The sequence below is a fragment of the Triturus cristatus genome, chromosome 7 (genome assembly GCF_964204655.1).
Source record: "Triturus cristatus chromosome 7, aTriCri1.1, whole genome shotgun sequence".
Classification (NCBI taxonomy): Eukaryota; Metazoa; Chordata; class Amphibia; order Caudata; family Salamandridae; genus Triturus; species Triturus cristatus.
Genome location: NC_140590.1, coordinates 1,802,958,889 through 1,802,985,415, shown reverse-complemented (window position 1 = coordinate 1,802,985,415; position 26,527 = coordinate 1,802,958,889). Strand labels below are relative to the sequence as shown.

Genomic DNA, 26,527 nt, shown 5'->3' with positions numbered 1-26,527 from the left:
ATACAAGATGTGGGGGATACGTAGAGAGATTTTAAGGCAAGAATGATGCGTGGACCAAATCCTTTTATTGCTAACATATCCCACAAATATGACCATGCTACCCTGTCGAATGCCTTTTCGGCATCCAACAGGGTAATACCTAAATCACACCGCATTGTTTCGGCCCGATCCTTTAAAGTAATTACTCGCCTAACATGGTCCGAGGTATCTCGATGAGGAATAAAGCCATGCTGTAAAGGCGATACTACTGTAGAGATTACCCTGGATATACAATTTGCTAAGATTTTTGAAAAAACCTTACTATCATAATTAATAAGGGATATTGGTCTAAAAGATGAAGGAAGAAGATGGGGTTTGCCTTTTTTGAGAAACGCCATGATTGTCGATTGACTCCAGGAAGGGGGTGCAACCGCAGTTTGAGCCTCTATGCAGGTCCGAAGAAAATCTTGTTTAAGGAGGGATCTAAATACTCTATAAAACTCTAATGGTATACCATCTGGCCCCATGGCTTTCCCAGAAGCCAGCGAGAGAATAGCTGCCTCTACTTCATCCCATGAAATTTCTGCATCTAATGCTACAGATTGGGCCTCAGTTAGCTTGGAAATATTATCGGTTCCACAAAAATCTAACAAGGATTCTGATGAGTATGATACATTTTCCTCAGTATAAAGTTTGCTATAGAATAAACGAAAAACCTCCAAAATTTCTTCCGGTAGAGTATAGGTTTGACCCGAGTCACCCTGAATCTCACTCACAGTATTGAACACTTCCTGCTGCCTAAGCCTTTTAGCCAAATCCGCCCTGTCATTTCCCCCACTTCATAAATTTGGGAGCGAAACACTGTGACCTGCTCCGCTAATTTCGAAGCAAAGACCTCATAGAGCCTAGATTTGTGTATGGCAAGCGTTGATTTAATAGGTGCAATATCTTGGGCTGCAGTAATAGCGGAAACTAATTTAGCCTCCCACTCTGATACTAACTTCTGATAAATAATAAGTTGGGCCCGGGAAGACCTTTGTTTATTAATAGAGTATGACAGAGTTTCTCCCCGGACCGCGGCCTTGAACGAATCCCAGACCATTTGAGTGGAAGCAGAACCACGATTAATATCAAAGAATTGCTTAATCCAATTAGACATGTGTTCAATATACAATGGATCAACCAGAAGTTTACGTTCAAATGTCCAAGAATTTATCTTCGGAGATGAACCCAATCCATGCTTAATCTCAATTAATATGGGATTGTGATCTGAAATTATTCTAGGTAATACCTCATAGGTAATATTATTTAAAAGTACCAAAGACACAAAAAAATAATCTAGGCGAACCACTTTCCGGTGTGGGGCTGAAAAAAATGTAAATCCGGTGCCGTATCTCTTTTTACAAACCCTACATCAGAGAGGCCAACCTCTGAAACTAAACCTCTTAGTGCCTTGTAAACCTTCTTCTTAAGCCCAAGACAAGGAATCTCTGAACTGAGGTTAACATCTCTGTCAATATGTATATTGAAATCTCCACAGAGTATTAATGGAGTGGGCCAACCAGCTAGTTCGACACTTAAAAAATTTAAAAGGTCAGGGTCATCAGAATTAGGGCCATATATAGAACAAATAGTCATTTGTCTACCATCTAGAAACAATTCTATTATGACCCATCTTCCAACCTGATCAGTTTTGACACGATTACATGACCCTAGCCCCTTTCTGATGAGAACTGCCACCCCCCTGGTAGTAGTTCCATGACTCGTACATCCCACAAGATGCATTCCTAAATCATTTAGACATTTTCTATTATTCCATGTCAGATGTGTCTCTTGCAAACAGAGGACATCTATTCGCATACTTTGAATAATGTGGGCACACATACCCCTCTTTTGCTTATTATTCAACCCACAGATATTCCAAGAACATACTCTTAAGTTGGCCATTTAAGATTCTTTCTTTGTTTTTGTATATTATCATTTCTCCCCGCTCTTTACATAATTCAGAATTAAAAAAAAAGAGAAAACTTAAATCTATAAAATACAGAGCATCCATAACTTCGTCTGCTAAACTAGAATACAAATTAACCGCAATAATCCTGAACTTGCTTGACCCATCCCCACACCCCCCTCCCCACTCCCCCAAGCCCCCCCCTCAACCCCGACCCCACCCATAAGGGGCAAAGGGACTGAACAGTCCCTAATAGTGATGGTCTGAGAAGCATAATGCGTCTCGCTGCGCACTCTCATCTGCTAAACAGAAAACCAGCAAATACTTGTAAAGAGAAATAGGCCCACCTATGACAAGAGCAAAGAAAAGATAGAACCAAAATAAATGATTAAAGAAAGTGGGCCCCCTAAATAGGGGTTAATCCAACAGTCAAAAACAAGTCCAGCTGGGATTAGATCATCACATCTTGGATAGAAATTCTTGTGCTACGCTCTCCGAAGTGAAAAAATGAGTTCTCGCCTTAAAAATAACCTTAAGTTTCGAAGGGTTAAGAAGGAAAGCTTGGGCTCCCTTCGTCTGAAATGAAGGGATAAGTTGGCGAAATTGCCAACGTTGTTGAACAGTAAAGTGACAATAGTCAGGACGAACAAAAAAGTCCAGACCCTTTCCCCTTTGTTTACGATCTGGCCGAGCAAGATCATACAGGGCTTCACGCGCCAGAAAGTTATTCAACTAAATCAAAATAGCTCTTGGTTGGTTGTTAGAGGCCATGCCAGAGATCTTCTTAGGCTGGAAAGGGAACCTGTGTGCTCTGAGAAGCTCGCGGTCCCACTGCCACTGGGTTAGCTCCGGAAAAGCTTCAGAAAAGAGCTCTATAATAAACTGTCTGATATTAATCCCTTCACTTCCTTCGGGAATGCCCAGAATGCGCAGATTATTGCGTCGTGATCTGTTCTCTAAATCCACAAGCTTCCAATTAAAGTCCTCCTTTAGATTAGCAAGAGTAGAGAGCTGGGAACTCTGCTGGGTCAACTCGTCTTTAATAGCAGAGATCCTCCCTTCAGCCTCCTGTACTCTAGCAGAGTTTTCGTTACATGTTTTTATCACCCGCCTTACGTTATTTTGGAGCTTACGTAAGACCCCTTGCGTTCGCAGGTTCTCGGCTCTGGTTTCTTCCCGGTGTTGAACCATCACTTGGTACAGCATATCTAAGGTAACCCCCGATGTCTGAGAACTCTGCAATGAATCGCTTAGATCTGGATGAGTATTTCCAGAAGGAGAGATAAGAGCAAGAGATCCTTGATAATTAGCAGCTTCTGGGTTTGCTGATGAGGACCCCCCCTAAGGACAGTATTTTCCTCACCCCCCACTCCATTCGAGCAGACGGAGAGTCACCGTTGACTGACCCTTTTTCACTGGAGTGATTAATATTATCTTGAACCCCAGCAGTTGAGCTAGAAATACTAACATCGTCTCTCCATTCCTCATCCCCATCCTGATCTGAGCTTTCCACCTCCAGCGCGGCTGATAAATCCGACATTGAGAAAAAATTCCCTGCAGAGTCAATCGAATGTGCGTCCACAATGTTATCAACCAGCTCCTGAGAATTAGCATGGGATATAGAACCAGCAGTGGAGCCAACAATGTAATCAGAAGACATGCCCTGGGATTTTAACTGTGGGTTCAGAGCGGTAACTATATCCTTTTTACCAACATCTACTTTGGAAGCAACAGTCTGTACCATCAGGGATGCTTCATTGCTGGAGAGGGGGAGAGGAGCCGAAACTACCAAATTCATGCTATCACTGCTAATCACAGAAGGATTGTCCGAGGGTTTATCACTTGAAGGTAATAAACAGGATTCAGGATCAACCAGTGAGTCACCAACAGTCTTTGAGTTCAGGTTATCTTTCAGATTATCCTTATACTTATCTAATATCTTATTCCCTTTTTTAAACATACCCGGTATTTTTTTGGGAGGAGTAGCACTACATCTCCCAGCATGCATCAGGTTGGTTTCGTGTAGCTTATGTGGAGTGGGATTACCAGAATCAGCAAGGGTGCTACTCAAGCTGCTATCCTTCTGTATAGGTTCAGCAAAAAAATTTGTGGATTCGTAACAGTTCCATAATTGCCCGGCTTACCAATAACTGTTGCGGCAGCTGCCGCCACTGCCCTGGTGGTTGGTTTGGGTCCCATCGCTGGTCCCCTTCTCCGTACTCGCTTCCCCAGTGATTCTTGGTTTTTAATCCGTCCGCCGATGGCAGCTAATCTTAACGAGGAGTCCCGAATCCAGCACAGTCGTGGTTCAGCAGCCAGGTAATACCGCCTCGATAGCAAACCAGTTGTAACGGTCGCCACACGCCAGGCAGCTTGGAGAAAACGGCTATATTTGAATAGGGCAGCCTGCCGCATACTCGTAAATCACACCGTTGATCGAGAATCCATAAAGAATCTTCCCCCGCAGCTCGGCAACTCCGTCCGGATGAAAAGAGGAAGAGCGAGTGCCCAGGGACAGCTACAGGTCAGAGCGACTAGCAGCGAGCTCGTCTCTGCTGCTCACTCGGATACGGATGCATCCGCCATCTTGCCCCGATCAGAACAACATGTATGATGTCAAGTTTAGACCAATGTCTAGAAGGTTTTGTAAGGGGGACGCTGGAATAAGATGAGTCTGCTCTGGTGATTAAAAACTCAATCAATAGGTGGTCTGACCATAAAACAGATTGTGGGACTTTAATCGTTATATTAGACATATTAGTAAAAATGGTGTCCACTATATGGTCCATCGCATGTATAGGAAGCGTAACCAGTTGGGCAGATTGAATTGCTGTTAATTCTTGTGTGAGATTTAAAGCCTGTGTTCAGGAGTTCTCATCCAAGTGTATGTTCAAGTCCCCCAGCAGAATAACATTGGCTGACTGGAGGCTGTGGAGGTCAGTAATCTCCGGAATGGCCTGCACAAATTCTGTGGCGGGCCATGGTGGTCTGCATAGAAGCAAGCCTGATAATGTATGTTTGTGAGGGTTTTAATGAGAACAGCAGGTTTTCACAGCCTGCGATATCCACTGAGGAGGATGTACATTCAAGATTGTCTTTAAAAACATTTGCTACCCCTCTTCCTTTCTTTCCGACTTGATTGTTTTTTGTAATCGCGTAACCTTGGGCCGCAGTCATGTGTGTCCAGCTGTCTTCATTCAGCCAGCTTCTGTAAGGAGCAAGGCTGTAGGTTACCGGTCGTCCAACAGGGTAAACAGGCTATGCTTAGATAGTGGCCTGCAGTTCAAGAGGAGCACCTGCCAGGAGACAAGTAGGCGGTTGGGGGCCGCCCTGACCCCAGAAGTTGCTGAGGTTTGAAAGTTATTGGCGGTGAGGAGCCCATGAGTGAAATTATCATCAGGGCTGAGCTTGCGATGGCAGATTTGACACATACTAGGCGTAATAGCCTCGTCCATAGAATGTTAGCAAGCTTTCCTAAGAAATTAATTAAAGGTATTTTATAATATTACACATTTGTAAAGCGGGAACAATCGCCCGTAAGGGTGTCTGGGCGCTGGGGGCCGCCAGGAAGATTAAGCGAGCTATTGCCCAGAGTCACATGGTACTGAGCTATTCTGCCGCCGACGCCGGGGATCGAACAGTGATCCCCAGATTCCGACGTCAGTTGCCCTGGCCGCGGCGCCACACCTCTTCCTATTGTAAGGTCCCTGAAGTATATCAAATGCAGTCTGCATCAAAAGGGGTGGGGGTTTTTGCCCCTGGCCATGGATGGCGTGCCCGCTGCATGTCTGACCAGCATGGCTCAATAAATAGAGAGGGTGGGAAACAACTGGACCGCCTACCACCGAAATGGCGACTGCTCGTGTGCTGTTCGGTCTGGCACTGAACACGGCCAGCAGAACCAGTCACTACCAATGCCTCACAACAGCACCTAAAATGTGAGCTGCAGCATAGACATGCTCCCGGATAATGGAAAAATGATCAAAACAGGCCAAGTAAAAAACAAACAAAATTATAACAGTTAAAATGATTCAGTTCGCCCTGCCCTCTCTCTCATTCTCCCGCACTTGATTCATTAAGATCCTACGGTTCTGTCCAAATAAGCAACTCGCGCTGGTGGAATATAATAGAGTTTCATTTACTAGTGAAATCAGAGCAGAGCTTCAGAGACAAGAAGTGCCGCTCACTTTCCTTTATACAGTACACAATACGATTCAATACTAAAGTAAATGTAAAAATCCTATATCTTGGCTCTATAAATCATTTTTTATTTCGACAGGTGTTTCAGATGTCTTATACACGATTAAAGGAGATGAACATCAGAATTTGAAGAGCTGTACAGAGATAAACAGCACAACATGCACAAAGCCTTCGAGTACAGGTAAGAAGGAAATAATACATTCTTTTTTTTTTTTTAATATTTTTTATTTTTTGCAAGGGATACAGGATTACTACAAACTTGACAGTACAAAAAGTACAAAGGAGAAAAATTAACGGCAAAGAATAAAGAGAAGAAAAAAAAGAAATACGAAAAATACAAGAAATGCAATTACAATAATAATAATATTATTCAGGCCAGCTCCCCCTGAATCCATTGCCGAAGAGGGTCCCAAATTTTTCTACCAAAACACCTTTTCCTTCTGCCTTTTGTTCTATAAATAGCTTTTTATATATTAAAGGAGGCTAAGAGACGCGCTCTCCATGCTTCAAATGAGGGAGGAGATGATCTAATCCATTCTTGAGTTATACAAGCCCTAATTAAAGCCATAGAAATAAATAAAAAGGCTCGTTTTCCTTCTGATAACGTATCTGAATTCACACCAATCAAAACAAGTTACCCCGTTAGAGTAGGTGAAGACCCAAGCACTGTGTTAAAAAAAGTCTGTATTGCCTCAAAAAAGGGTGCTAACCGCGGGCAGGCAAAAAACATATGTATCGAATCTGCAGCCTGACTACCACACCTATTGCATACTGTTCCCGCCGTCCCACCCCATTTTAAAAATTTTAAAGGCGTATAGTATAGATCAAAGACAGCCATATAATGCTGAGTACGTGATCTACCAGTAACCAAAACCAGATTAGCCAAGGTAATTGATTCTTCTAAGCAAATAGCCTTGGTACCTAACCTCTCAGCCCATCTTTCTGCATGAACAGCTAAATCATCTAGACAGGTATCCAAAAAGAGTCTATAATAATAACCAATTCGTTTTTTAACAAACAGATTATCAATAAGTGGGATCCTTACAATGCCGGCTACTTCCAACATTGACAGAGAACAGAAAAAACTATGAATCTGTAAATATTTAAAAGAATCCTGCATTGAAAGTTTATACCTTTCCGTTAATTCCAAGAAGGTAAGTAACCGGCTATCCTGCCATATATCATTCACACAGTAAATTCCTTTATTTTGCCATCTAGACATGACTGCATCCTGAAAAACAGGAGGGAATATTTTAGAGGCAGAAAGAGGTGTATAAATCAATAGTTTCATGATTCCAAATTGATGCCTGACTAACTTCCATACCCCAAAGGCTGCTTTCAACGTCTTAAATTTAATTTTTTTATAGTAACTTGGTTCTGTATTTTTGAGAAAACAGCCCCGGCATTCCTCTCCCATTAAGAGTTCATATATAGAGGGTGAATGACTCTGAGGAATCCTTACTTTTTCCCCAATAATCAAAGGAGAAATAAACTGTAGAACAGAGGCAGCATAGTAAAACAAAAAATGCGGAATTCCCCATCCCCCCCCTAGATTTTGGTAAAATCATCTTTTTATATGCTCTACGATGTTTTTTATAACCCTAGATAAACCTGGATACCAATCTTTCCAATTGTTTAAAAAAAGTCAGGGGAAACTCAAGTGGAATAGATCGAAACATATAAAGAAATTTTGGAAGTATAATCATTTTTAACACATTGTTCCGACCAACTAAAGATAAATGAAGGTGATCAATCCGTTCAAGTGTAGAGTTTGCGTTTTGAAGAACCGGGTTAAAGTTTATAGCTGGGATATCTGATACAGGGGAGGTAATTTGAATACCCAAATAAGTCGCTACAGATGCTAAAGGAATCGATGGGGGAGGGGTCTGACCTACAAATACATTCTGTGTTTTCGCTATGTTCAATTTATACCCAGAAAAGGCCCCGAACTGAATGGCCAGGTCTTCAACCACTGGGAGAGCTTTCAAGATGTTAGTTGTAAGTACTATAATATCATCAGCGTAGGCAAGCGCTCTGTAATTACTATTAGCAACGGAAACTGGAGGTATTTCAGATACTAAGTTCAGTTTATTTAAAAATATATCTATATAAATGGCAAACAAAAGTGGGGAAGACGGCCAGCCTTGACGAGTACCTGTGGAAATAGGAAAAGGAAGAGATTTTTTAGAACCCAATTTTATACAAGATGTGGGGGATACGTAGAGAGGTTTTAAGGCAAGAATGATGCATGGATCAAACCCTTTTATTGCTAACATCTCCCACAAATATGACCATGCTACCCTGTCGAATGCCTTTTCGGCATCCAACAGGGTAATACCTAAATCACACCGCATCGTTTCGGCCCGATCCATTAAAGTAATTACTCGCCTAACATGGTCCGAGGTATCTCGATGAGGAATAAAGCCATGCTGTAAAGGCGATACTACTGTAGAGATTACCCTGGATATACGATTTGCTAAGATCTTTGAAAAAACCTTACTATCAGAATTAATAAGGGATATTGGTCTAAAAGATGAAGGAAGAAGATGGGGTTTGCCTTTTTTGAGAAACGCCATGATTGTCGATTGACTCCAGGAAGGGTGTGCAACCGCAGTTTGAGCCTCTATGCAGGTCCGAAGAAAATCTTGTTTAAGGAGGGAGCTAAATACTCTATAAAACTCTAATGGTATACCATCTGGCCCCATGGCTTTCCCAGAAGCCAGCGAGAGAATAGCTGCCTCTACTTCATCCCATGAAATTTCTGCATCTAATGCTACAGATTGGGCCTCAGTTAGCTTGGAAATGTTATCGGTTCCACAAAAATTTAACAAGGATTCTGATGAGTATGATAAATTTTCCTCAGTATAAAGTTTGCTATAGAATAAACGAAAAACCTCCAAAATGTCTTCCGGTAGAGTATAGGTTTGACCCGAGTCACCCTGAATCTCACTCACAGTATTGAACACTTCCTGCTGCCTAAGCCTTTTAGCCAAATCAGCCCTGTCATTTCCCCCACTTCATAAATTTGGGAGCGAAACACTGTGACCTGCTCCGCTAATTTCGAAGCAAAGACCTCATAGAGCCTAGATTTGTGTATGGCAAGCGTTGATTTAATAGGTTCAATATCTTGGGCTGCAGTAATAGCGGAAACTAATTTAGCCTCCCACTCTGATACTAACTTCTAATAAATAATAAGTTGGGCCCGGGAAGACCTTTGTTTATTAATAGAGTATGACAGAGTTTCTCCCCGGACCGCGGCCTTGAACGAATCCCAGACCATTTGAGTGGAAGCAGAACCACGATTAATATCCAATTAGACATGTGTTCAATATACAATGGATCAACCAGAAGTTTACATTCAAATGTCCAAGAATTTATCTTCGGAGATGAACCCAATCCATGCTTAATCTCAATTAATATGGGATTGTGATCTGAAATTATTCTAGGTAATACCTCATAGGTAATATTATTTAAAAGTACCAAAGACACAAAAAAATAATCTAGGCGAACCACTTTCCGGTGTGGGGCTGAAAAAAATGTAAATTACCGGTGCCATATCTTTTTACAAACCCTACATCAGAGAGGCCAACCTCTGAAACTAAACCTCTTAGTGCCTTGTAAACCTTCTTCTTAAGTCCAAGACAAGGAATCTCTGAACTGAGGTTAACATCTCTGTCAATATCTATATTGAAATCTCCACAAAGTATTAATAAAGTGGGCCAACCAGGTAGTTCGACACTTAAAAAATTTAAAAGGTCATGGTCATCAGAATTAGGGCCATATATAGAACAAATAGTAATTTGTCTACCATCTAGAAACAATTCTATTATGACCCATCTTCCAACCTGATCAGTTTTGACACGATTACATGACCCTAGCCCCTTTCTGATGAGAACTGCCACCCCCTGGTAGTAGTTCCTTGACTCGTACATCCCACAAGATGCATTCCTAAATCATTTAGACATTTTCTATTATTCCATGTCAGATGTGTCTCTTGCAAACAGAGGACATCTATTTGCATACTTTGAATAATGTGGGCACACATACCCCTCTTTTTATTCAACCCACAGATATTCCAAGAACATACTCTTAAGTTGGCCATTTAAGATTCTTTCTTTTTTTTTGTATATTTATCATTTCTCCCCACTCTTTACATAATTCAGAATTCAAAAAAATGATAAAACTTAAATCTATAAAATACAGAGCATCCATAACTTCCTCTGCTAAACTAGAATACAAATTAACTGCAATAATTCTGAACTTGCTTGACCCCCCCCCCTCAACCCCGACCACACTCTCACCCATAAGGGGCAAAGGTACTGAACAGTCCCTAATAGTGATGATCTGAGAAGCATAATGCGTCTCGCTGCGCACTCTCATCTGCTAAACAGAAAAATAGCAAATACTTGTAAAGAGAAATAGGCCCACCTATGACAAGAGCAAAGAAAAGATAGAACCAAAATAAATGATTAAAGAAAGTGGGCCCCCTAAATAGGGTTTAATCCAACAGTCAAAAACAAGTCCAGCTGGGATTAGATCATCACATCTTGGATAGAAATTCTTTTGCTACGCTCTCCGAAGTGAAAAAATGAGTTCTCGCCTTAAAAATAACCTTAAGTTTCGAAGGGTTAAGAAGGAAAGCTTGGGCTCCCTTCGTCTCAAATGAAGGGATAAGTTGGCGAAATTGCCAACGTTGTTGAACAGTAAAGTGACAATAGTCAGGACGAACAAAAAAGTCCAGACCCTTTCCCCTTCGTTTACGATCTGGCCGTGCAAGATCATACAGGGCTTCACGCGCCAGAAAGTTATTCAACGAAATCAAAATAGCTCTTGGTTGGTTGTTAGAGGCCATGCCAGAGATCTTCTTAGGTTGGAAAGGAAACCTGTGTGCTCTGAGAAGCTCGCGGTCCCACTGCCACTGGGTTAGCTCCGGACAAGCTTCAGAAAAGAGCTCTATAATAAACTGTCTGATATTAATCCCTTCACTTCCTTCGGGAATGCCCAGAATGCGCAGATTATTGCGTCGTGATCTGTTCTCTAAATCCACAAGCTTCCAATTAAAGTCCTCCTTTAGATTAGCAAGAGTAGAGAGCTGGGAACTCTGCTGGGTCAACACGTCTTCAATATCAGAGATCCTCCCCTCAGCCTCCTGTACTCTAGCAGAGTTTTCGTTACATGTTTTTATCACCCGCCTTACGTTATTTTGGAGCTTACGTAAGACCCCTTGCGTTCGCAGGTTCTCGGCTCTGGTTTCTTCCCGGTGTTAAACCATCACTTGGTACAGCATATCTAAGGTAAGCCCCGATGTCTGAGAACTCTGCAATGAATCGCTTAAATCTGGATGAGTATTTCCAGAAGGAGAGATAAGAGCAAGAGATCCTTGATAATTAGCAGCTTCTGGGTTTGCTGATGAGGACCCCCCACTAAGGACAGTATTTTCCTCACCCCCCCACTTCATTCGAGCAGACGGAGAGTCACCGTTGACTGACCCTTTTTCACTGGAGTGATTAATATTATCTTGAACCCCAGCACTTGAGCTAGAAATACTAACATCGTCTCTCCATTCCTCATCCCCATCCTGATCTGAGCTTTCCACCTCCAGCACGGCTGATAAATCCGACATTGAGTAAAAATTCCCTGCAGAGTCGATCGAATGTGCGTCCACAATGTTATCAACCAGCTCCTGAGAATTAGCATGGGATATAGAACCAGCAGTGGAGCCAACAATGTTATCAGAAGACATGCCCTGGGATTTTAACTGTGGGTTTAGAGCGGTAACTATATCCTTTTTACCAACATCTACTTTGGAAGCAACAGTCTATACCATCAGGGATGCCTCATTGCTGGAGAGGGGGAGAGGAGCCGAAACTACCAAATTCATGCTATCACTGCTAATCACAGAAGGATTGTCCGAGGGTTTATCACTTGAATGTAATAAACAGGATTCAGGATCAACCAGTGAGTCACCAACAGTCTTTGAGTTCAGGTTATCTTCCAGATTATCCTTATACTTATCTAATGTCTTCCCTTTTTTAAACATACCCGGTATTTTTTTCGGAGGAGTAGCACTACATCTCCCAGCATGCATCAGGTCGGTTTCGTGTAGCTTATGTGGAGTGGGATTACCAGAATCAGCAAGGGTGCTACTCAAGCTGCTATCCTTCTGTATAGGTTCAGCAACATTTTTTTGTGGATTCGAAACAGTTCCATAATTGCCCGGCTTACCAATAACTGTTGCGGCAGGCGCCGCCACTGCCCTGGTGGTTGGTTTGGGTCCCATCGCTGGTCCCCTTCTCCGTACTCGCTTCCCCAGTGCTTCTTGGTTTTTAATCCGTCCGCCGATGGCAGCTAATCTTAACGAGGAGTCCCGAATCCAGCACAGTCGTGGTTCAGCAGCCAGGTAATACCGCCTCGATAGCAAACCAGTTGTAACGGTCGCCACACGCCAGGCAGCTTGGAGAAAACTGCGATATTTGAATAGGGCAGCCTGCCGCATACTCGTAAATCACACCGTTGATCGAGAATCCGTAAAGAATCTTCCCCCGCAGCTCGGCAACTCCGTCCGGATGAAAAGAGGAAGAGCGAGCGCCCAGGGACAGCTACAGGTGAGAGCGACTAGCAGCGAGCTCGTCTCTGCTGCTCACTCTGATACGGATGCATCCGCCATCTTGCCCCGATCAGAACAACATGTATGATGTCAAGTTTAGACCAATGTCTTGAAGGTTTTGTAAGGGGGACGCTGGAATAAGATGAGTCTGCTCTGGTGATTGAAAACTCAATCAATAGGTGGTCTGACCATAAAACAGATTGTGGGACTTTAATCGTTATATTAGACATATTAGTAAAAATGGTGTCCACTATATGGTCCATCGCATGTATAGGAAGCGTAACCAGTTGGGCAGATTGAATTGCTGTTAATTCTTGTGTGAGATTTAAAGCCTGTGTTCAGGAGTTCTCATCCAAGTGTATGTTCAAGTCCCCCAGCAGAATAACATTGGCTGACTGGAGGCTGTGGAGGTCAGTAATCTCCGGAATGGCCTGCACAAATTCTGTGGCGGGCCATGGTGGTCTGCATAGAAGCAAGCCTGATAATGTATGTTTGTGAGGGTTTTAATGAGAACAGCAGGTTTTCACAGCCTGCGATATCCACTGAGGAGGATGTACATTCGAGATTGTCTTTAAAAACAATTGCTACCCCTCTTCCTTTCTTTCCGACTTGATTGTTTTTTGCAATCGCGTAACCTTGGGCCGCAGTCATGTGTGTCCAGCTGTCTTCATTCAGCCAGCTTCTGTAAGAAGCAAGGCTGTAGGTTACCGGTCGTCCAACAGGGTAAACAGGCTATGCTTAGATAGTGGCCTGCAGTTCAAGAGTAGCACCTGCCAGGAGACAAGTAGGCGGTTGGGGGCCGCCCTGACCCCAGAAGTTGCTGAGGTTTGAAAGTTATTGGCGGTGAGGAGCCCATGAGTGAAATTATCATCAGGGCTGAGCTTGCGATGGCAGATTTGACACATACTAGGCGTAATAGCCTCGTCCATAGAATGTTAGCAAGCTTTCCTAAGAAATTAATTTAAGGTATTTTATAATAATACACATTTGTAAAGCGCGAACAATCACCCGTAAGGGTCTCTAGGCGCTGGGGGCCGCCAGGAAGATTAAGCGAGCTATTGCCCAGAGTCACATGGTACTGGGCTATTCTGCCGCCGACGCCAGGGACCGAACCGTGATCCCCAGATTCCGGCGTCCGTCGCCCTGGCCGCGGCGCCACACCTCTTCCTATTGTAAGGTCCCTGAAGTATATCAAATGCAGTCTGCATCAAAAGGGGTAGGGGTTCTAGCCCGTGGCCATGGATGGCGTGCCCGCTGCATGTCTGACCAGCATGGCTCAATAAATAGAGAGGGTGGGAAACAGCTGGACCGCCGACCACCAAAATGGCGACTGCCTGGTGCTGTTGAGTCTGGCACTGAACACGGCCAGCAGAACCAGTCACTACCAATGCCTCACAACAGCACCTAAAATGTGAGCTGCAGCATAGACATGCCCCCGGATAATGGAAAAATGATCAAAACAGGCCAAGTTAAAAAAAAAAAATTATAACAGTTAAAATGATTCAGTTCGCCCTGCCCTCCCTCTCATTGTCCCGCACTTGATTCATTAAGATCCTACGGTTCTGTCCAAATAGGAAACTCGCGCTGGTGGAATATAATAGAGTTTCATTTACTAGTGAAATCAAAGCAGCGTTTCAGAGAAAAGAAGTGCCGCTCACTTTCCTTTATACAGTACGCAATACGATTTAATACTAAAGAAAATGTAAAAATCTTATATCTTGGCTCTATAAATCATTTTTTATTTCGACAGGTGTTTCAGATGTCTTATACACGATTAAAGGAGATGAACATCAGAATTTGAAGAGCTGTACAGAGATAAACAGCGCACCATGCACAAAGCCTTCGAGTACAGGTAAGAAGGAAATAATACATTCTTTTTTTTTTTTTATATATTTTTTATTTTTTGCAAGGCATACAGGTTTACTACAAACTTGACAGTACAAAAAGTACAAAGGAGAAAAATTAACGTAAAAGAATAAAGAGAAGAAAAAAAAGAAATACGAAAAATACAAGAAATGCAATTACAATAATAATTACATTATTCAGGCCAGCTCCCCCTGAATCCATTGCCGAAGAGGGTCACAAATTTTTCTACCAAAACACCTTTTCCTTCTGCCTTTTGTTCTATAAGTAGCTTTTTCTATATTAAAGGAGGCTAAGAGACGCGCTCTCCATGCTTCAAATGAGGGAGGAGATGAACTAATCCATTCTTGAGTTATACAAGCCCTAATTAAAGCCATAGAAATAAATAAAAAGGCTTGTTTTCCTTCTGATAACGTATCTGAATTCACACCAATCAAAACAAGTTCCCTTGTTAGAGTAGGTGAAGACCCAAGCACTGTGTTCAAAAAAGTCTGTATTGCCTCAAAAAAGGGTGCTAACAGCGGGCAGGCAAAAAACATATGTATTGAATCTGCAGCCTGACTACCACACCTATTGCATACTGTTCCCACCGTCCCACCCCATTTAAAAATTTTTAAAGGCGTATAGTATAGATCAAAGACAGCCATATAATGCTGAGTACGTGATCTACCAGTAACCAAAACCAGATTACCCAAGGTAATTGATTCTTCTAAGCAAATAGCCTTGGTACCTAACCTCTCAGCCCATCTTTCTGCATGAACAGCTAAATCATCTAGACAGGTATCCAAAAAGAGTCTATAATAATAACCAATTCGTTTTTTAACAAACAGATTATCAATAAGTGGGATCCTTACAATGCCGGCTACTTCCAACATTGACAGAGAACAGAAAAAACTATGAATCTGTAAATATTTAAAAGAATCCTGCATTGAAAGTTTATACCTTTCCGTTAATTCCAAGAAGGTAAGTAACCGGCTATCCTGCCATATATCATTCCACAGTAAATTCCTTTATTTCACCATCTAGACATGACTGCATCCTGAAAAACAGGAGGGAATATTTTAGAGGCAGAAAGAGGTGTATAAATCAATAGTTTCATGATTCCAAATTGATGCCTGACTAACTTCCATACCCCAAAGGCTGCTTTCAACGACTGAAATTTAATTTTTTTATAGTAACTTGGTTCTGTATTTTTTTAAAACAGCCCCGGCATTCCTCTCCCATTAAGAGTTCATATATAGAGGGTGAATGACTCTGAGGAATCCTTACTTTTCCCCCCAATAATCAAAGGAGAAATAAACTGTAGAACAGAGGCAGCATAGTAAAACAAAAAATGCGGAATTCCCCATCCCCCCCCTAGATTTTGGTAAAATCATCTTTCTATATGCCCTACGATGTTTTTTATAACCGCAAATAAACCTGGATACCAATCTTTCCAATTGTTTAAAAAAAGTCAGGGGAAACTCAAGTGGAATAGATCGAAACATATAAAGAAATTTTGGAAGTATAATCATTTTTAACACATTGTTCCGACCAACTAAAGATAAATGAAAGTGATCAGTCCGTTCAAGTGTAGAGTTTGCGTTTTGAAGAACCGGGTTAAAGTTTATAGCTGGGATATCTGATACAGGGGATGTGATTTGAATACCCAAATAAGTCGCTACAGATGCGAAAGGAATTGATGGGGGAGGGGTCTGACCTATAAATACATTCTGTGTTTTCGCTATGTTCAATTTATACCCAGAAAAGGCCCCGAACTGAATGGCCAGGTCTCCAACCACTGGGAGAGCTTTCAAGATGTTAGTTGTAAGTACTATAATATCATCAGCGTAGGCAAGCGCTCTGTAACTACTATTAGCAACGGAAACTGGAGGTATTTCAGATGCTAAGTTCAGTTTATTTAAAAATATATCTATATAAATGGCAAACAAAAGTGGGGAAGAAGGACAGCCCTGACGAGTACCTCTGGAAATAGGAAAAGGAAGAGATTTTTTAGAACCCAATTTTATACAAGATGTGGGGGATACGTAGAGAGATTTTAAGGCAAGAATGATGCGTGGACCAAACCCTTTTATTGCTAACATCTCCCACAAATGTGACCATGCTACCCTGTCTAATGCCTTTTCGGCATTGTAGGAAGGTGGATATCTGACTATGGTTACCCTCAATTTTTTGCCTAGTGTCTAGCTGGTTTTTCGACTTAGTAGGCCTGAGATCCTGCCATTCAGGGTCTCAGCCTGTCTGCTCTCACTCTAAAATGGACTCCATGCACCCTAGGTGCATAACCCATTGGAATTAGATCACCCTGTGAGCCCCTGTACCAGGGTACACTAGGTACCCAGGGCATTGGTGTATCTAAGGCCTACCAGGGGCTGAAGCATGTATTATGCCACCCCTGGCCTGGTCTAACAAATTTGACACAACTGGCTGATCACTCAGCTGGGGTAAGTTGGTGTAACCACCTCTTACTTAGGTGTAGTATACCTATACCTAACCTTAAATGGGACACATGTTAACCTATAAGTCACTCCTATGGCAGGCCTTAACAATCCTGAAGGCAGAGTGCTTGGTTCCATGTGAGATGGTGCTCTGGCATGAGCTGAGCCTGTCTGCAGTGGTCGGAACCACTTCCTTCTACTGTTTCCAGATATCGTCATACCATATACTCTTAAGTGCATTATGAACCTCGCGGTTAAATGCTATCTTTGGTTTGGCTTTATCAAAACATGTCGAGTAAGGTGTCATACGAATTGGAATACTAACCCCTCGCCAACTCTGGCGACGGGGTTAGCATTCCACCCTTCTAGAGGGACACGACATGTACAGTACCTGAAACCCGGGTAAAATCAGACATAGCCTCAGCTCCACAAAATGGATGCTGCCACCACAGACACAAGTCTGCCCTCCTGCTGCTGGGAGTCCTTCCAGCTTGGGAGGTGTGGACAGAGGGTTTCCTGCCAGGGGAGGTGCGTGCACCACCCCAGACAGGATTTTGTGTATTGGTCAGGTAGGGCTTGAAAGAAACCAGACATGCCTGAGGCTCACAAGGAGCCTCAGTGCATATGCCAGTTCAAACCGGTCCTGGGGCACACCAGTCCCGGGCCTGGGAGCTGTAACCACCCCCCTTCCTGGTCCCACCCTTAGGGAGGGACCTAGCAGGTAGTCCGGCCCCTAGAATCCGCTTAAAGGTAGGAGCTCCGTCCTAAGACTTCAGACATCCTGGAATCAACTTAACTACAAGAAGAAGACGGGAACTTCGACGCTCTGCCGCACAGAGGACTGAAGCCAATCTCCCCTGTGGTCAGGGAGTGACCACCTTGCTAACGCAAGCACCATCCAGCGAATCAACGTCTGCTTTGCCGCCGCCTCCCGCCGGAGCCCGAGCCCAGAGACTGACAAGACCTGGACCTCCAGACCTCTCACCGCCTGATCCACAGTCCCTGAAAAGAAGGAACCCGTGGAGTCACCGAGACACGTGGAGCCAGCCATCTTGAAAAGACCATGACAAGCTGCAAGCGCAACAACCGAGGCTCCCTCCAAGTTGTGCTTTGGGATCCGAGAAGCCCAACACCCGAGCAGCATCTGCACCAAAGGTGAGCCCTCCAGCATCTCCACGATCTGCGTGGGGCCCTTCTGCATTTTGCCACTCGACGCGCCCAACCGGTTGCTGGCCCGCTGGCTAGTGGCCATCTTGGCGACGAACTTCAAGAACTACACCGCTGGTCTGGTTGCTCCAGACTGGCCCTTGCTCCCCTCCAAAGGAGCAGTCCCTCTGACCTTGCTGGTCAGAACCATCAGCTTATTTCGTTTTCCACAACAATTGCTTTTGCCAAGGCTTGTTTGCTTCGATCAAGTCGCCGACACCGCCGACAGCGAGAGCCTGCGTGGGACAGCTCGTGAACCGACTCCTGGACGTCGTCGACCTTCAGGGACCACGTGGCTGCAGAGACAAGCTACACCTTTCTTCCTGTTTGCACCCGACATCGCCTGGTACCCACCTGGTGCCACGCTGGTCACTGGCTAGTGACTGTGAACACTGTCCCCTCTGCTTACAGGTCTTCTACAACTCCGATCCACTCTGGGATCCACCGCATCTCTTCCGGACCGATCGCCTGCAGCATCTTTGTCTCCAGGCTCCATTGAACAGATAGAAGAAACCCGACGCACTTCGAGACCTATGCACCCGCTTCCTGTGGGTGAGGTAAAGCTGGCACTCCGGTGCCCAAGTGTAGAGTATCATCTCTAGTGTCTGTGTTTCCAATCTTGAGTTCATAGTCCATCCGGAAGATCCTTTTTGCAGTAACTTTGTAACTTTTACGCACCCATTGAAAACCTATGGGAGCTCGCGTGTGACTATTTGCTCTGCACACGCAACCCGTGGACCTCCTGGTCACTAACTGAAGTTAGCTCCTTGTAGGCCCAGCGATTCTAGAGGCCCTAGGCCTTTCCCCTTTTCTGTTCGTGGTACTTATACCACTATTTTAGTATATGGTTTGAGTGGCCACCAAGGCCTATCCATATAAAGTGCAACTTCTGTGTATTCTAACGTATTCTTGTTTAACGATTTGTGCTCCTGTGCTCATAAAGAGTCTAGGGGATACTTTGAGAAATAAATACATATATATTTTCAATATATATCTGTGTGGTGTCCTTTCATTGGTATAAAAGGGGGTTGCATTTGGTAAAACAGCTTGCTTAACACGTTTCACGAGTTTAGCCTCAAAGACTGCTTAGCCTACGCTACCACTAGGGCAGCTAGTCCGAAAAGTTTGACTTACAACCACACCATAAGGGTTGCTTGGTATGGTACAAGGTGGTCACTTTAACTAGTGAACATCATATACCAGGCCAACTTCTCACAGGCATCCAACAGGGTAATACCGAAATCACACCGCATTGTTTCGGCCCGATCCATTAAAGTAATTACTCGCCTAACATGGTCCGAGGTATCTCGATGAGGAATAAAGCCATGCTGTAAAGGCGATACTACTGTAGAGATTTCCCTGGATATACGATTTGCTAAGATCTTTGAAAAAACCTTACTATCAGAATTAATAAGGGATATTGGTCTAAAAGATGAAGGAAGAAGATGGGGTTTGCCGTTTTTGAGAAACGCCATGAATGATTGTCGATTGACTCCAGGAAGGGGGTGCAACCGCATTTTGAGCCTCTATGCAGGTCCGAAGAAAATCTTGTTTAAGGAGGGATCTAAATACTCTATAAAACTCTAATGGTATACCATCTGGCCCCATGGCTTTCCCAGAAGCCAGCGAGAGAATAGCTGCCTCTACTTCATCCCATGAAATTTCTGCATCTAATGCTACAGATTGGGCCTCAGTTAGCTTGGAAATGTTATCGGTTCCACAAAAATTTAACAAGGATTCTGATGAGTATGATAAATTTTCCTCAGTATAAAGTTTGCTATAGAATAAACGAAAAACCTCCAAAATTTCTTCCGGTAGAGTATAGGTTTGACCCGAGTCACCCTGAATCTCACTCACAGTATTGAACACTTCCTGCTGCCTTAGCCTTTTAGCCAAATCCGCCCTGTCATTTCCCCCACTTCATAAATTTGGGAGCGAAACACTGACCTGCTCCGCTAATTTCGAAGCAAAGACCTCATAGAGCCTAGATTTGTGTATGGCAAGCGTTGATTTAATAGGTGCAATATCTTGGGCTGCAGTAATAGCGGAAACTAATTTAGCCTCCCACTCTGATACTAACTTCTAATAAATAATAAGTTGGGCCCGGGAAGACCTTTGTTTATTAATAGAGTATGACAGAGTTTCTCCCCGGACCGCGGCCTTGAACGAATCCCAGACCATTTGAGTGGAAGCAGAACCACGATTAATATCAAAGAATTGCTTAATCCAATTAGACATGTGTTCAATATACAATGGATCAACCAGAAGTTTACGTTCAAATGTCCAAGAATTTATCTTCGGAGATGAACCCAATCCATGCTTAATCTCAATTAATATGGGATTGTGATCTGAAATTATTCTAGGTAATACCTCATAGGTAATATTATTTAAAAGTACCAAAGACACACAAAAATAATCTAGGCGAACCACTTTCCGGTGTGGGGCTGAAAAAAATGTAAATCCCGGTGCCGTATCTCTTTTTACAAACCCTACATCAGAGAGGCCAACCTCTGAAACTAAACCTCTTAGTGCCTTGTAAACCTTCTTCTTAAGCCCAAGATAAGGAATCTCTGAACTGAGGTTAACATCTCTGTCAATATGTATATTGAAATCTCCACAAAGTATTAATGGAGTGGGCCAACCAGCTAGTTCGACACTTAAAAAATTTAAAAGGTCAGGGTCATCAGAATTAGGGCCATATATAGAACAAATAGTCATTTGTCTACCATCTAGAAGCAATTCTTTTATGACCCATCTTCCAACCTGATCAGTTTTGACACGATTACATGACCCTAGCCCCTTTCTGATGAGAACTGCCACCCCCCTGGTAGTAGTTCCTTGACTCGTACATCCCACAAGATGAATTCCTAAATCATTTAGACATTTTCTATTATTCCATGTCAGATGTGTCTCTTGCAAACAGAGGACATCTATTCGCATACTTTGAATAATGTGGGCACACATACCCCTCTTTTGCTTATTATTCAACCCACAGATATTCCAAGAACATACTCTTAAGTTGGCCATTTAAGATTCTTTCCTTTTTTTTGTATATTTATCATTTCTCCCCACTCTTTACATAATTCAGAATAAAAAAAAAGAGAGAACTTAAATCTATAAAATACAGAGCATCCATAACTTCCTCTGCTAAACTAGAATACAAATTAACTGCAATAATCCTGAACTTGCTTGACCCATCCCCACACCCCCCTCCCCACTCCCCCCAAACCCCCAAGCTCCCCCCCTCAACCCCGACCCCACCCCCACCCATAAGGGGCAAAGGGACTGAACAGTCCCTAATAGTGATGGTCTGAGAAGCATAATGCGTCTCGCTGCGCACTCTCATCTGCTAAACAGAAAACCAGCAAATACTTGTAAAGAGAAATAGGCCCACCTATGACAAGAGCAAAGAAAAGATAGAACCAAAATAAATGATTAAAGAAAGTGGGCCCCCTAAATAGGGGTTAATCCAACAGTCAAAAACAAGTCCAGCTGGGATTAGATCATCACATCATAGAAATTCTTTTGCTACGCTCTCCGAAGTGAAAAAATGAGTTCTCTCCTTAAAAATAACCTTAAGTTTCGAAGGGTTAAGAAGGAAAGCTTGGGCTCCCTTCGTCTGAAATGAAGGGATAAGTTGGCGAAATTGCCAACGTTGTTGAACAGTAAAGTGACAATAGTCAGGACGAACAAAAAAGTCCAGACCCTTTCCCCTTCGTTTACGATCTGGCCGAGCAAGATCATACAGGGCTTCACGCGCCAGAAAGATATTCAACGAAATCAAAATAGCTCTTCCTTTCTTTCCGACTTGATTGTTTTTTGCAATCGCGTAACCTTGGGCCGCAGTCATGTGTGTCCAGCTGTCTTCATTCAGCCAACTTCTGTAAGAAGCAAGGCTGTAGGTTACCGGTCGTCCAACATGGTTAACAGGCTATGCTTAGTTGCTGAGGTTTGATTGAAAGTTATTGGCGGTGAGGAGCCCATGAGTGAAATTATCATCAGGGCTGAGCTTGCGATGGCAGATTTGACACATACTAGGCGTAATAGCCTCGTCCATAGAATGTTAGCACGCTTTCCTAAGAAATTAATTAAAGGTATTATATAATAATACACATTTGTAAAGCGCGAACAATCACCCGTAAGGGTCTCTAGGCGCTGGGGGCCGCCAGGAAGATTAAGCGAGCTATTGCCCATAGTCACATGGTACTGGGCTATTCTGCCGCCGACTCCGGGGATCGAACCGTGATCCCCAGATTCCGGCGTCAGTCGCCCTGGCCGCGGCGCCACACCTCTTCCTATTGTAAGGTCCCTGAAGTATATCAAATGCAGTCTGCATCAAAAGGGGTAGGGGTTCTGGCCCCTGGCCATGGATGGCGTGCCCGCTGCATGTCTGACCAGCATGGCTCAATAAATAGAGAGGGTGGGAAACAGCTGGACCGCCTACCACCAAAATGGCGACTGCTCGTGTGCTGTTCGGTCTGGCACTGAACACGGCCAGCAGAACCAGTCACTACCAATGCCTCACAACAGCACCTAAAATGTGAGCTGCAGCATAGACATGCTCCCGGATAATGCAAAAATGATCAAAACAGGCCAAGTAAAAAAAAAAAATTATAACAGTTAAAATGATTCAGTTCGCCCTGCCCTCCCTCTCATTCTCCCGCACTTGATTCATTAAGATCCTACGGTTCTGTCCAAATAAGCAACTCGCGCTGGTGGAATATAATAGAGTTTCATTTACTAGTGAAATCAAAGCAGCGTTTCAGAGAAAAGAAGTGCCGCTCACTTTCCTTTATACAGTACACAATACGATTTAATACTAAAGAAAATGTAAAAATCTTATATCTTGGCTCTATAAATCATTTTTTATTTCGACAGGTGTTTCAGATGTCTTATACACGATTAAAGGAGACGAACATCAGAATTTGAAGAGCTGTACAGAGATAAACAGTACAACATGCACAAAGCCTTCGAGTACAGGTAAGAAGGAAATAATACATTCTCTCCAAAATAAAAACATATATACCCCCCACAACCTTTATTTCTACCTGTATGGTATTGTTTGTAAGTGAATTTCGAAAGGTGGAGGCATCCTCTCTCTCTTGTATGCAACCCAAGCAGAGAACCTAAAACCCGACAGATGGTCTCTTTGTGCACTGTGCAAATAAAATGTAGCAATGGTAGTGAAACTGACGTCCTAATTCCCCAAATTAGAATTTATGGTATTTTACTATCTGACATTGCACTTTCGGTGCTTGAAGAAATGTCGGGTTAGGGTAGGAAAGGCGGCATCACAGGCAGAACATTGACAGAAACGTTTAAGGGGGTTGCTGTTCACAGACATTTTTTGTAAGTACTTAACCGGCATTTTCTGCTCAAGTAAAACTACTCCAGAGAAGCAGAGGTGAGGGTTTTGTGAGTGGGAAAGGGTAGTTAACACTTACTTAGAAGCACATGTTTTACCTACTGAGAAAGCAAGTAAAAAGTTATATGTGCCTAATGCACATCTGCTCATGACTTTACTGAACATTGAAAACTGTCCTAGAGTATCAGAGAATTTGAAGGATTATGTGATTGAAGTAGTCCAAATGTAACCGTATGCCAGTAGATTTGCACATTTGAAAGCCCTGCTCTGGGAGTCAAGATTTGTGCCTCATTTTTTGCATTGATATGTCAGCAATATCTCAAACATGGCGACCTTTAGTCTGAGGGAGCACATGAGGTTCAGCTTCAGTTCAGATTTGTAGTCGGGTACTTTATTTTCTCCCTTCTTTTGAAAGAAGGGAATGGGTGGCAGTTTGATAGTACACCCTACACATTCTTTCATATAGAAAACACACACACATGCACTCGCTCTTTCCCTCTCCCTCTCCCCCTCTCCCTACCGCTCTACCTCTCTCCCCCTCTCTCTCTCCCTCTCTCTCCCTCTCTCTACCTCTCTCTACCTCTCTCCCCCTCTCTCCCTCCCTCTCTCCCTCCCTCTCTCCTCCCTCTCTCTCTCCCTCCCTCTCTCTCTCTCTCCCTCCCTCTCTCTCTCTCTCTCTCTCTCTCTCCCCCTCTCTCTCTCTCTCCCTCCCTCTCTCCCTCTCCCTCTCCCCCTTCTCTCCCCCTTCTCTCCCTCCCTCCCTCTCCCTCTCCCTCTCACTCACCCTCACCCTCACCCTCTCTCTCTCCCTCCCTCCCTCCCTCCCTCCCTCCCTCTTCAATTTATACATTGCTGCCCCTACTAGTCATGGAGAGGCTTGGGGATTTGTCGACATTACTCTTTACCTACTTGATGCAAAGCCGTAGCTACTTTGGGGCTTGTTGTAGCACTTAAGGAAACTTTAACGTCCCCATTGCCCTTGGATGCCAATGATAACATCTCTTCGCAGTATTCGATCTTTTATGTATGAGTTTGTGCGGTTATATGATTTGTGCATTTTTTAACAGGGCACCCGGTGGTTGCATACTCTGTAGAAAATGACACCATTGCCTATCAGAACTCTGGGAGGAGAGACGCCATTAATGGCCCCGCATGTGAGTACCGAGAGCGGTCTGAGACTGTGAGACTAGAACATCAGTGAAAGCTGACTGCAATATGATTCTTTACAGATAAAACCACTGTACTTTGACCATCCATGGTGGATTGTCTCCTGCGTTTCACACTTAACTACATTAATATATCTTAGTTATATTTGTTGTAAATGGTGTAGGAAGCTTACTCTTTATATAGTGGACCGATAAGAGGTACACTGTGTAAAGCGTCCAGGCAAACCCAGTTGGTTCACAGAGGCAGAAATGATAACCCAAGTGCTCTTTTTTGTGGTAGAGTGGGCGAGCAGTTAGGCTTATCAGAGGGTAGTGCTAAGCATTTGTTGACACACACAGAGACAATGACACACACACACCCAGGAATAAATCTTAGACTAATTTAGAAAACAAAAGTTGTATTTTTATATACATTTTGATACCAAGAACTTTGGTATCAAGTAAGTACTTTTTAAAATATGGATTTGAGCAGATAAGTAAAATGTTCACATAAATGTGTCTTTACGCACAATGCATTCCTATGAGAGAAAAGGCATGTATAGCATACAGTTATTGGCGTTTGGTTTCTGGGGCTCTCCTTTGGGACTTAGGGTTGTAGGGGGCCAAGGTCCAAAGTACCACCAGCAGTTAGTCCTTACCTGCCCTGGGGTGTCCGGTTGCAGAGGTGCTGGTTTGGTTGGTAGCTCTGCACACTACATTAATATAAAGAAGGGGCGCCCATAGAAGCATGATGCAGAGGGGGATTTGGGGATCAGTTCAGGAGCTCCCAATGGGGGGCTCGGTTCACAAGGGTCTGGGGATCTAGGGAGCACAGTTGGTTCATCGGTACCCAGGCTGGGGCGCTCCTGTACAAAGTAGAAAGGTTGACTGGGCTTTGCGTCCTCGAACCTTGTGGACGTCAGTCTTGCTGGTTGAGGGTGCAAAAATAAGGGCAGCTGGGCCACTCTGGAGGTGGGTCTCTGTGCTGCAGATGTTCCTCGATTTGCTGCTTTGTCTCGGAGCTGTTGGAGTCCCGACTGGACTCTCACAGTCTTGGTTTGCTGCAAGGAGGCCGGTACCCTCGGTATTGGTCCTGTGCGTCTGTTTTTTTCTGGTGTCCTCTCACTAGGTGAGGGATAGATCTCACCTTCAGGAGCACAGGTTCCTCTTCCTGTGTGGATGCTGCGTCGGACTGGCCAGGGAGCGGCAACTCTCTAGACCGGACTTTGCAAATCGGTGCCCGCAGACTGCAGGGGAGTAGCTCCTCTACTCCAAGGAAGATTTACTTGAATTGTACAAAGTGGTAGCAGCCCACAAGAGTTCTTGGCAGGAGTTCAGCTGCAGGACAAGTCACTGGGGCGCAATTGTCGAGACTTAGTGTGGCAGGCAGGGTTTGGTACCAAAAGTCCACAGCAGTCTTCAATTCTCACTTTTTCTTTTGGCTCTCAGTTTCCTCTTCTTCTAGAGGCATTGAAACTAAGTTCCTGGTGTCAGGGGTGCCACCTAAATACTCAATTTAGGGGTGTTACAGGGAGCGACAGGTAGTGGCGCACATTGGCTGTAACACAATATATACAGTGCAATACTGTTTGATGAGTAGCCTGATTGACTCCTTCTTTTTCACAGGTGTTTAACGAGCTAGCAATAGTGCTGCCATAAAAATTCGGGGGTTAAGGTATTCAATACAACCCCGAGCGGCATAGTGGAGGCAGGTACGAATGCCCTCCGCCTCTACATGGTAACTACCCCATTTCTTTGAAAAAATATTAACTT

The 26,527-nt window shown here is 43.7% G+C and overlaps 1 protein-coding gene across 3 annotated transcripts in view; it reads left to right on the top strand.

Annotated features, from left to right (window-relative positions):
- The window catches only part of LOC146813218 (uncharacterized), a 118,385-nt gene that overhangs the window by 43,623 nt on the left and 48,235 nt on the right, over positions 1-26,527 (top strand). For 2 of the 3 annotated variants that reach the window (XM_085620094.1, XM_085620095.1), the window contains exons 7-10: positions 6,210-6,311; positions 14,488-14,589; positions 23,123-23,224; positions 24,677-24,763. In XM_085620094.1, the coding sequence (XP_085476220.1) occupies positions 6,210-6,311; positions 14,488-14,589; positions 23,123-23,224; positions 24,677-24,763 (393 nt within the window). The remainder of the gene's footprint in view (positions 1-6,209; positions 6,312-14,487; positions 14,590-23,122; positions 23,225-24,676; positions 24,764-26,527) is intronic. The other variant, XM_085620096.1, reaches the window with a different exon arrangement.